Source organism: Camelus bactrianus, chromosome 19 (genome assembly GCF_048773025.1).
Source record: "Camelus bactrianus isolate YW-2024 breed Bactrian camel chromosome 19, ASM4877302v1, whole genome shotgun sequence".
Lineage (NCBI taxonomy): Eukaryota > Metazoa > Chordata > Mammalia > Artiodactyla > Camelidae > Camelus > Camelus bactrianus.
Window position 1 is genome coordinate 34,459,393 of NC_133557.1, and position 11,872 is coordinate 34,471,264.

The 11,872-nt window shown below is 59.8% G+C and overlaps 1 protein-coding gene across 1 annotated transcript; it reads left to right on the forward strand.

The window, feature by feature from the left end:
- Positions 1–415: 415 nt before the first annotated feature.
- CD93 (CD93 molecule) lies at positions 416–7,157 on the forward strand. The gene is made up of 2 exons (XM_010972933.3): positions 416–2,779; positions 3,005–7,157. The coding sequence occupies exons 1-2, from the start codon at positions 846–848 to the stop codon at positions 3,027–3,029; spliced, it is 1,959 nt and encodes a 652-aa protein (XP_010971235.2). The 5' UTR covers positions 416–845; the 3' UTR covers positions 3,030–7,157.
- The last annotated feature ends 4,715 nt before the right edge of the window (positions 7,158–11,872 follow it).

Sequence of the window (11,872 nt, forward strand, 5' to 3'; positions counted from 1 at the left end):
CGGAGGGAAACAAGCTGCGAGCCTGGGGCCGGGGGGCCAGAAATGTCTCCATTTTTCCTTTCTGAGACTTTTTGTGACATGGTCACACCACAACACAGTGTTTGCAGTACAAAACCCTGAAAACTGCCAAATTTTACCCAATTGGATGAATGTCCTCGAGGAGCTTGGCATTGTGTAAGAAACGCAGACGTTCCCACGGCCCGGTTCCTATTTAAGAAGTGCCTATCTATTTAAAGTTCACGATGGGGGAATCAGAGAAAAAAGACTTTCAAAGCCAAAGGGAACATGAGAGAGGCGAAAGGAAAGTGCAGTTTGCTTCTAAAAAAGGCTGAAAATTATAACCATCCGTGGCCTCATGTCTCAAGTCGGAGGAGTTTTTTTTTCCTTCTTCTGGTTGTTTGCAAACCAAAGTGGAACTGTATTTGGGTTACAAAGTGAGCTTCCTTAAGTCCTGAGCCCCACAGAGTCTCTCCTCGCTCCGCAGCGTGCCCTCCCGCAGATGGGAGCGAGCACCGAGCCAGAACGCAGCAGCTGGTGTCTCCGGGCTGTAAGCAGACGTCTCCCCTCACACCACCGCCTTTCCTTATCTGCGGCCCAGCGACGTGGCCTGGCTCCTTTTATGAACAACAAAACCGTGATGGGGGTGACAGGAGTCAGAAACAATTCAGCGCAGGAAGCCGGGGTATCCGGTGAGAAGTAAGACAGGATGCGCCCTGGGTCAGGGGGCCTTGAAAGCCCTCAGCCTTTGTGTCCTTCTCGGCAACAGAGCGTCCACGTCGGAGCCCCGGGCTCCCCTCGCAGCTCAGCTGGGGCTGCCAGCCTCCCGCCCAGGGGACCCAGAGCCCATGATGGCCATGTCGTTGGGCCTGCTGCTGCTGTCGCTGCTGGCCCTGCCCCGGGCGGGGGCCGCCGAGGGGCAGGAGGCCGTGGTCTGCGCGGGGGTGGCCTGCTACACAGCCCACTGGGGCAAGCTGAGTGCGGACGACGCCCAGCAGCGCTGCAGCAAGAAGGGGGGCAACCTGGCCACGGTGAAGACCGAGGAGGAGGCCCGGCACATCCAGAGTGCCCTGGCCCGGCTCCTGCAGACGGCGGTGCCCCCGGCGGGGCGCATGGGCCGGTTCTGGATCGGGCTCCAGCGAGACAAGGGCAAGTGCCTGGACAGCAACCGGACGCTGAAGGGCTTCAGCTGGGTGGGCGGCGGGGAGGACACGCTCTACACCAACTGGTACAAGGGGGCCAAGAACTCCTGCATCTCCAAGCGCTGCGTGTCCCTGCTGCTGGAGCTGTCGCTGCCCGCCCTCGGCAGCCTCCCCAGGTGGGCCGAGGGCCCCTGCGGGAGCTCCAGGTCTCCTGGGAGCGGCATCGAGGGCTTTGTCTGCAAGTTCAGCTTCAAGGGGATGTGCCGGCCCCTGACCCTGGGGGGCCCCGGCCGGGTGAACTACAGCACCCCCTTCCAGGCCAGCAGCTCCTCCCTGCAGGCTGTGCCCTTTGCCTCTGTGGCCAGCGTGGCCTGTGGGGACGGGGACGGGGTCGGGGCCGCGAGCTTTCAGAGCTATTTCCTGTGCAAGGAGAAGGCCCCTGACGTGTTCGACTGGGACACCTCGGGGCCCCTCTGCGTCAGCGCCCAGCTAGGCTGCGACTTCAACAACGGGGGCTGCCAGCAGGAGTGCTTCGAGGGCGGGGATGGCTCCTTCCGCTGCGGCTGCCGGCCGGGGTTCCGTCTGCGGGACGACCTGGTCACCTGCGCCTCCCGGGACCCCTGCAGCTCCAGCCCATGTAGTGGGGGGGCCACCTGTGTCCCTGGGCCCCTCGGGAAGGACTTCACTTGCCACTGCCCCCAGGGCTACCAGCTGGACCCCACTCAGCAGGGCTGCGTGGACGTGGACGAGTGCCGGGATGCCCCCTGCGCCCAGGAGTGTGTCAACACCCCCGGGAGCTTCCGCTGCGAGTGCTGGGTGGGCTACGAGCCCAGCGGCCTGGGAGAGGGGCCCTGCTGGGATGTAGATGAGTGCGCCCCCGGCCGCTCGCCCTGCACCCAGAGCTGCACCAACACCGAAGGCTCCTTCTACTGCTCCTGCGAGGAGGGCTACATCCTGGCTGGGGAGGATGGCACCCAGTGCCTGGACGTGGACGAGTGTGGCGGCCAGGAGGGCAGCCCCTGCGGCAGCCTGTGCTTCAACACGGAGGGGTCCTTCCGCTGTGGCTGCCTGCCGGGCTGGGAGCTGGCCCCTGACGGGGTCTCCTGCACCGAGGGCCCCACGTCCCCTGGCCCACCGCCCAGGCCTCCCCAAAGGGGGCACGTGGGCAATGAAGAGGGGACGCTTGTGCTGTCTGCCACCACACCCAGTTCCACCGGGGACCCTGAGGGCACCTCCAAGGTGGCACCCACCTCCAGGGGAGCCTCCCTCCCCACCAGCATCCCCGTCCCCGTCTCCCTGGCCCCACCTGAGATGCTGGCCCCCAGCGGGACCCCTGGCACTGGGACGGAGCCCAGCACCCATCAGCCCACGGCCACCGCTGCCCCCAGGGAGCTGGCAGGGGAGGACTTCAAGGCCGAACAGAGCGACGAGGGTGCGGACGGGCAGAGGCTGCTGCTGTTCTACATCCTGGGCACCGTGGTGGCCATCCTGCTCCTGCTGGCTCTGGCTCTGGGGCTGCTGGTCTGTCGCAAGCGCAGGGCCGGGAGGGAGGAGGAGGAGAAGAAGCCCCAGAGTGCGGCCGACAGCTACTCCTGGGTCCCTGAGCGCGCCAAGAGCAGGGCTACGGAGAACCCCTACAGGTGAGGGGGCCTGGGCGGCCAAGGGGGCGGGAGGGTGGTGGAGGGCGGCGACCACGGCACAGAGCAGGCAGAGGGCGAGGGGCAGGCGCTGCCCACGCTGGAAGGCATCCCCCACCTCGGGGTCCCCCCTCCGCCCTGCCCGTGGCGCAGTGCACGGGCATCGCCCCCGGGTCTAGACTGCAGCCAGAGCTGTAGCTTCCAGCGTGTCTCCTTTGTTTTCCCCAGTCCGACGCCGGGGACAGACTGCTGAAGGTGAGGAGGCCCCGAGACACTGACAGCAGCCACCATCCTCAGAGCCCTCTGCCTGCCAGAAGCAGGACCCCTGTCCTCCTGAAAGACTGGACTGGAATCGTAACAAATCCTTGTAAACCTTGTCTTGGAACATCTAGCAACTTGAAAGGTGCAGGCTTCCCACGCGTGGTGGGTGGTGTTCCCGGAGTGGGAGTTGGTGGGGGGGGCGATATTTCAGGAATTTCATGCGTATTTACCACCCCCCTCCGTCTCCCTGTCCAAACGCAAACATACGGAGCTCATTCCGCCCCGTGTCTGGATGGGGCTTGACAAGGCAGGTGCTAATGGGGCCCCTTGGAACTTCTCTGCCCACGCACGTCATCTAGGAAGAGGCCTGAGCCAGAGCCAGTCAGGGCTGGAATGTGTTCCTCGTGGTGTTTCGGAGGCCACGGCGAGGAATTGTTTGATTCTGTAAGATGCTGTTTCTGCGGGAGGGAGCAGGGTCAGAACTGGGGGCGTCCCTTTCCATTCAGGCGTTTGCATCCCCAGCTCTCCTGAGCTGGGAGCCACCTAAATCCTCCAGAGCGACCAGAAGCACACGCAGCCAGCAGGCAAGGAGGCAGGAAGTTTAGAAATCGCACTTTCCAGCTCTTCAGGTTCTGCGAGTCTTCAGTTTATCTGCAGGTAAAGTCTGAACAATGTGGGGAAAGTCACAGGCAGTGAGTTCAAAGGGCTTTTGGAAACAAGAGTGAGAGGGCAGGGTTTGTCTCCAAACTACTTGAATCAGTGCCTCTAAATAAATGCATGGATGTTGCCGCACGCTTGACTGATGGGACGGACGGTAGCCAGGAGAGTCAGGGAGCCCTGGGCTCAGGCCAGGACAGCGCCCGCCCCTCGCAGCTGCCCGGCCTCCCCGCAGGCTGCCCCGGCGGGGGTGCCCCGCTGAGCCTCTCATCCTGGTGGTTTCTGAAGGGTGTGTGAGGGCTGCCGGCCTGAGCTCCGAGAGCTCCGTCAGAGGCACCTCTGCGCAGTTCACCGTGCAGGAGGCCCCCGAGGGCTAGGCCTGGCCCTGCAGGCGCTAACCCAGTGCTGCCTCCCACACGTGTGGCTCCTTCCTCTGTCCCTTCAAAAAGATGGCGAGGAGGGAGGGTGTGCAAAGGGGAGAATGACTGTCTTGTGCAACAGTGGGCACTCTCGGAGTCACTTGAATTCAGAGCCCAGCTTTAAAGTGCCCACTTGCAAAGATTTCCCGCAGCAAACGCTGTTGCCGTCGGTGGCGCTTGGTCCCTGCTGGTCCCGCTTGGGTCCCCGGGAGGCAGCCGGTCACCGCAGGCCGGAGCCCTCAGGAGCTGCCTGAGCTGCAGAAGCCTGGGGCCTGGGGCGTTTCTGCTGCTGCCACCACCACGCAGGAGAGCAGGGGCCAGTCTCCCTCCTGGGAGCTGAGCGCCGTGTCTCAGGATGAGGGCGCCCCCGGGACCCTGGCTCCGCCTCAGGAACACCTCCCCGCCGTGTGGGCAGGGCCCCAGCGCACCACCTCCAGCGCCAAGCAGACGCCCTTTGGCCAATTTTGAAATGTAGCTGCTATGGTTCCGACTTTATTTCAAACAGCAAATGGAAAAGTAAGGTGGGGGAGGGAAGGGAGGACGGAGACTGGACGGGGCCCATAGGGGTTCGGGACACCATTTTTTAAAGTCACCTAGTGTCCTCCTGTTCCCACTCGGTCGCTGGTGTTAGCACCCTGCGGGGGTGGGGGCTGGCCATTGCCGCTCTGCTGATTACGGCTGACCTGCGTCTGCACTGACACGAAACGCTTCACTCCGGGCCGTTACAGCCTTCACCCGTATCACTGGGGTGAGGGGGACGGTCCCAACCCGCTGCCCCCAGCCCCCACCGTGCCTGTGGCCTTGAACGGACCAAGGTTGCTGACGTGCCCTTGATCTCTGTGTTGGACTCCCCCACAGCCCGGTCCTGTTCTGGTTCTGGGTTTGAATTCTCCTGGGGTGGGAAGGTGCAGCCCTGCCCTGGCACCCCAGCTGTGGCACCCACAAGGGATAAGCAACAGTTTCTCCAAACCCCATGGGTCAGAGCCAGCCCCTCCTCAAGTGAGGGAGTCTGTTTGCCCTCGCAGCCGCCCCCCGGCAGCGGCCGCGATCCCCCGACTGGACGACCTCAGGCAGCGAATCTGATGACAGCCGCTGGCCTCAAACAGATGCTGTCTTCTCCCCTCCAACACCACTGTCCCTCGTCTGCGGAGGCAGAATCCTTGCTCTGGGGACTCAGGGGCCACGGCAGGGACAAACAGGTGCCCAGGGTCTGTGTGGACCTTGACAAACCGTCCTCGTGTCCAGACGCCCAGGCAGCTCGGCTGTGACGGCCCAAGAAATGTTCAGACGGACAGAGCATAGGGGGTGCTCTGCGGGCACAGACCCCGTCCGGCCGTGACCGTGACCTGGGGCTGGGCCGGGGCGGGCTGGGAGCTGCTCAGTCCCTGACCAGCTAGGGGGCAGAGTAACCAGGCTCTGGGGACAAGAAGAGGCTCCCCTTGGGAACAGGGTCAAAACAATGGAGACTTCGGTCCAAACAGAATTTCCCATAGTTGAATAACCCTACGTTCGGGACAGACGCCCCGCCCCGCCTCCCGCCTCCGAGGCAGGGCATTTAAAGGGCGGGCGTCTCCGTAACCAGGCCGGCTCCTCAACGTGAGGACGACCGCCACTCTGTCTCCTGGTGGTCGTTTGGAGAGGCTGATGCTGGGGGACGGTCCCTCGGAGAAGAAGAGTGTAGATGGCTGGGGTGGGGCAATTCTCTCAAATCCTTTGCACAGTGACCCACGGCCGCTCACAGGGTGGCTCGAGGCAGAAGCAGCCTTGCCGGTGTCACTTCGGACGCCCACGAGCCGCGTTCCCAGCAGCATCGTGGGAGGAGAGCTCTTGAGGGGTTCTGCTGGCCGGGCTGTCTCAGGCCTCCGTGCCCCCCGAGCAGCCCGACGTCCTCCCCGTGATCAGGCAGAAAGTGGAATAAAGCGTCAAACACGCACGTGCGCGTGCTGGGTCCGTGGTGCGGGAGGACCGGAGCCGGACGTGGGGCTCTGTGTCTTCCTTTCTGATCACGAGGCCTTGGTTGAGGACGTGGTGGGGCCCGGATTTACCACCTGTCAGGCTCTGGAGGATGTGGATTGGATCCTTGGCTGCTTTTATTCCAACTCTGTCTCCCGTGTGTGCGTCTGTGAAAACTGAGAGAGCAGATGTGAGATCTGAGGGAAAAAAGGCACTAAATTCAAAATAACACAGTTTTTTTTTCTTTAAAGAAAATACAGGAAAACCTTTTCCTTTTATTTTTCTTCTTGGCTTCTCCATTGTCTGATTCAGGAAAACAGGAAGGCTCTGATTTCTAGCAGCTGCAAAACGCTGTAACGTCCCCTGCGTGTTCCGTTGCTTAAACAATAGGGCTCGCTTGGAAGTCTGAGATTTAATCCCTGAAAACATCTGTCCTCTCGGGCTGTGGAAGCTGCACCTCACGGCTGTGTGATTTGTGGGGTCTGCCCACCAAAAACAAGAGGGTGATAATGAAACTCTCCACAGAGTCCGTCACCTAAATGCATCCGAGCCCCGTGACTGACACACACTGAAGTGCTTTTTAGAGAGCGAGCGTGTTTCGGGCTGTTCTTGGAGATAAAGCCCATCTGTTTTAGGAGGAAACTCTGAAAGTCCTTTCTCGCATTGTCCCTCTTATCTGCAAGGTGGCCAGCGCTTCCTTTCGGCAGATTTGCCACCGGCCTCCTGGGCTGACGCTGTTTTTGCCTATTTTGCTCAAGCTTGAGTTAGACGGAGGCCAGGCCTCGCTCCGGGACGCCGGGTGCGACTGCAGAGGCCAGCAACTGCTCTGGAGCGTGAGCGCTAAGTCCAAACGCCAGCCTCTCTGAGTACGTGTGTTTGAGGCTTGTCCCCTGTTGCTGGGGTCGCGGGCTTGCTGGGCGGGGCCATCCCCCCCCTCCCCCCCCTCCCCGGGGTTGGGGTGGGGCGGGGCTGCGCCGCGGGGCCCTCAGGCCTCTGAGAAGCTGGGTGGCTCCCGGGTCAGCCTCACAGGGGAGTGGCTTGTCATCCTTTGTGCTTTGTTACGCGCCTATACTAATAAACTCTGAAATACATTGTTGTTGGCTTGTTTTAATATGTTTCTTTTCTTTCTCAAAAATTTTAAAAAAATTAAAAAAATTTAATTAAAATAATTTTTTAATTAATTTTTTTAAAATGGAGGCACTAGGGATGGAACCCAGGGCCTCGTGCATGCTAAGCACGTGCTCTGCCCCTGAGCTCTGCCCTCCTGTCCTTGATGTGTTTCATAATAGCTCAAAATACACGGCACAACTTCTGCGTCCCTCCTCGAAGACACCTTGATGGCCCAGTTTCTGCATCTCCGCCTGCACCAGAGGCGACACTGGCCCAGGGTGCCCAGGCGGGGGGAGGCACTGCCCTCCTGCCCTTGGCACTCTGCCCTGGGGCTGTGGACACCGGAGGGGCTGGCGGGCAGTGGGTCCAGGGCCCCACAGCTGAGACCCAGGCCTGAGTCAGGCTTGCAGACTTTGCCTTCCGTCCCCGAGCGGTGTGGTGTCTCCACCTCCCCCTTGGCACCCTGCATCTTTTTAGCTGTGCAGGTGACACCTGGTGCAGGATTAAACACCTCCAGTTGGTGCGACGTGTAAACACTGGTCTGTAATTATCATTGGAGCACTATCACCTCTTGGTTAGCAAACCTTTCTCAGCTGATCTGAGTGGTCGGGTAGGCAGCCCGATCGCTAGTTGCTGGGCTGCGGGAGTCTCACTGAGCCCGGAGGCGGGGGTGGCGGCTGGCGGTCAGGCTCCAGTGCACCTGCTTCTCAGCCTGTGCGTTTGGTAAGAACGGGGCTTACATGGGTAAAGGGCTCTGCTGTGAGGCCGATGGCCCAGGCACCTGCACAACAGTCATCACTCAGGACTGGACGACACTGATCCGGGAGGGGTCTAGCCACTGACAAAGCACATTTGGAAATTACATCTCAACACGAAGAGCCCTGGCTGCTCCTCTCCCTACCACACGCACGCACACGCACCACAGACACACTCAGGGAAGCTCCCCCTGCACGCGCAATTCTAACGTCCTCCTGTCTTATACTGAAAAACCTGAGGCCAGGGTTTCCTGACTTACGGCAAGAGCCCGTGAGTAGAAGTGCCGATTGTTTTTGAGGAATAGTTGGTTTACAATGTTGTGTTAGTTTCACACAGGCCCAGCCCAGTGATTCGGTTGCGCACATAGACCCCCTTTCCTTTTCTTTTCATTATAGGCCATTACAGGGTATTGAATACAGGCCCCTGGGCTGCACAGCAGGGCCCTGCTGTTTATCCATTTTATACGCTGTAGTTTGTATCTGCGAATCCCGAACTTCCAATATATCCCTCCACCCGCTTCCCCCCCCGTAACTGTAAGTTTGTTTTCAATGTTTGTGAGTCTGTCTCTCTTTTGTAAATAAGCCGTCACATTTTAGCAGGGATTCCTCCTGGTGACCTGCTACCTGCTCACTAAATCGATGGAAATGCTAGTAAATCTTCCAAACAGAATTCACTCACAAAAAAACCAATTTATGCAGAACTGCGTCTACCTCTCAACACAAGCGCGTTTCTAACAGAGAACACGCAGGCGGCCGCGGCCGCGTCACCGCGAGCTCCTGCGTCCTCGGCGGGAACTGAGGGAGCGGGTCCGGGTCTCAGCCACTCCTGGTTACGTTCAGTAAGAGGAGACAGAGGTAGCGCCCCACGAAAAGCCTTGTCCAGCCTCCCCCCGAAGGATGTGCTGACTGTACGGCCGCTGAAGGAGAGAAGACTGGCCCCCTCTCCTTTACAGCCCGGCCCCCATGGGAGGCGTGAAGGGCTGGGCGGTGCGAGGAGGAGACCCACCGGGCTGGCCCGGGGCCCACAGGCGCTCGCGGGAGCTTGAGCCGCGGGGACGCTCTTCCCAGGGCAGCCTGCACACCCTCGCCCGAGTCCCAGGTGCCCACAGCCGGAGCTCACCACTCGCTGCTGCCCGGGTTCCATTTGCTGGGGCTTTATTTCGGGTTCATCCCCATTGACTGGGATGTTCGTCCTCTCTTGTGGTTGAAATTGGTCTATAGAATTCAACTGTGGGGAAGGAGGGAGAGGGAGGGAGAGGGGAGGGAGGGGGATGGGGAGGGGAGGGGGAGGGAGGCGATGGGGAGGAGGGAGGAGGGTAAACAGAGAGGGATGAAGGGCAGGAGGGGAAGGGAAGGAAACTGGGAGGGCGTGCCCAGATGAAGGTCAGGTCGATGGTCAAGGGGCCCCTCCTACGCACACATGCACACACACACACACACACACAAGCACACACACATGCACACACACACACCCCCCGCACTCACAAGAAATGCTCAAAAGTTCTCTGCCGTCCCCAGAGATTGTGCCCCTGAGCCCCGCAGCCCCTCCTCCTGGGATCGGAGAGCACATCCCATGCCTGCACCCTCATGGACCCCACAGGGCCTCCCCACTCTGTCCTGGTCACAGCGATGCACTCGTGTGCACTGGAGGAGGCGTGGTTCTGCCCTGTCGTCAGCGGCTACTTCTCCACCGGACTCACCCCCAGGGATGGGAGCGTCAGTGGTACCACTTTGTCCAGGTCAGCTGGCCAGTCTCTTAGAAAGTTAAACACGCACATGGCCTAGCAATTCCACTCTTGGACTTTTGCTGAAGGACAGCGAAACCATGACCCTCACGACTTGGCCACAAGTTACTCACAAGAGGTTTATTTATAGAGCCTGGACCAGAAAACGCCCAGCTGGTCATCAGCCGGGCTTGGATAAAGGCTGCCACTTATCCGCACAGTGGGACACTCCTCAACTAAAGACTTTGATGTGCGCACGATGACACAATTCAAAAACACCGTGTACAAAGTAAGCCAGACACAGCAGGGTGGGCCCCGCAGGGTCCCCTGCCTCTGAAGTTCTGCGGTAGGTGACACTAATGTGCAGTAAAGGAGGGAGCTCAGGGGCTGTGTGAGCGGCTAGCGGGGACTGGCTGCTAAGGACTTGAGGGACTCCCTGAACGGGAATGCTCTGCGTCGTGACTGGCTGGTGGTCACGTCGGGGTTCGCGTTGGTCAGAAGCCCGCAAACCACGCGTGTAAAGTGGGCTCACGTCCTCATGTGACTCGCACCCCAGTGTAGCTGACTTTAGACCCCGCTCTTGCGTGTTATGTAGAACACGGAGGTTTCCAAGTTGTGGGCAGTGTTCCTTGTGGAACAGGGGAACGTGACTGCCTCGGGCGTCACTATTTCAGCGGTAACAGAAGACGGATGAGTGTACAGGCTTGTACTCTGCATGCCTCCTGCGCTGGTTGCTTGTCTCAGCCCTGCGCTCAGCCGTTACGGTCGGGGAGGCACCCTTCCTGTGACCAATGTCCCTACCTCTCTCCAGGGCAGTGCAGGAATCGTTCACCTCCTCCATTTTACTGGCCTCCACGGAAACATTCACGTACACCCTGAGGACGGGGTCTCCCCTGTCTGCTCCCCGCCGCGCCCCAACCCCATGCCGAGGGTTCACTTTTCAAACCCACAGTGCCCTGTTCCTTCTTTTGCCTGCCCCCACCTTCAAGGCACCCGCCTGCGTCTCCTCCTGCGCGACGGCCACAGGCAGACCTGCCCCGGGTCTTTAGTCCTGTACTTCCAGGGGAGCGTCTTTACTGCGGAAACCACCTTTCCTGTTATTTGAATTTGTAAGTAAAAGCAGCCTCGGCAAAACCCCGGACGCGGCAGACGCCAGGTCTGAAGTGAGACCAGTGTGCATGGCAGAGTCAGGGCCTTCCTTTAAGAGGCTTTTCTCATCGCACAGAAGAGACCAGATGCCCAGAGCAGCCCTGCTGCTCCCAGAGCCTGGATGTGAGGCTTAATGGTCTGTGGCTGGAATGAAACGCTGTTAACTTTTGCTACGTGCTGAGTGGTGTTCGCAGAGGACACGTATTCTTCTCGAGAAAGAGGATTCATTTGTTATTTCAAAATTTGGAATCGCGTGGTCTGGAACATGCTCGGGTGTTAGCTCGACAGACGAGCAAACAAACCAGGAGAAATAAACAAAGGCTCGGTGAGCGGTGTGTCCCCCGACCCCCCCCAGCAGGTGCCAGGGCCAGGACCTGCAGAGAAACCCGAGCAGCCCTGCAGGCCCTTGCTCTGCTTCCAGACCAGCGACCTTCTGAGCGTGGATGGAGGACCACAGAGGGAGACACGGCTCCTCCTGTTTATTTTATGTATAAAGTGTGTCGTTCAAAGAGATGGCCTTTTTTGACCCCAAATCATAAAGAAAATGAAGGCAGAGGAAGTTTGGCCTTTTAAGTCTCCTTTCACTCCAAGTGAAATCTGTTAAGAGTTAGTTTAAGACAGACAAGTAGACACAGAGCCGGCGGGAGGGGCTGGGGAAGGGGGAAGTGGGTGTGCGTGCGTGCGTGTGTGCGTGCACGTGTGTTTGTGTGTATGTGCGCACGTGTGTGTGTGTGTGCGTGCCTGCGTGTATGTGTGTGTGAGACATCACAGAACAATGGCTGTGAGCCACATCTCACAGACGGGAACATGCCAATCAATGGACTTTTAAATCCAAGCCATTTGCTAAACAGAAAGGATCTGTGTGCTGGAAGCTAACTGGTCTGTGTCCACCTACACGGCCATCTGCCTCCGGCCAAAGGGCCCTCCCGGGCCGCCCCACCTCTGCACGCCCCATCCCTCAGCTTCCACAAGGCCAGGTCTGACCGCCCTGCCACCTGGCTCCCCGTGAGACTCGCGCGGCACCCGGGGCCTCAGCAGCCCCGCGCAGCCCTGGGAGGACCCTAGTCT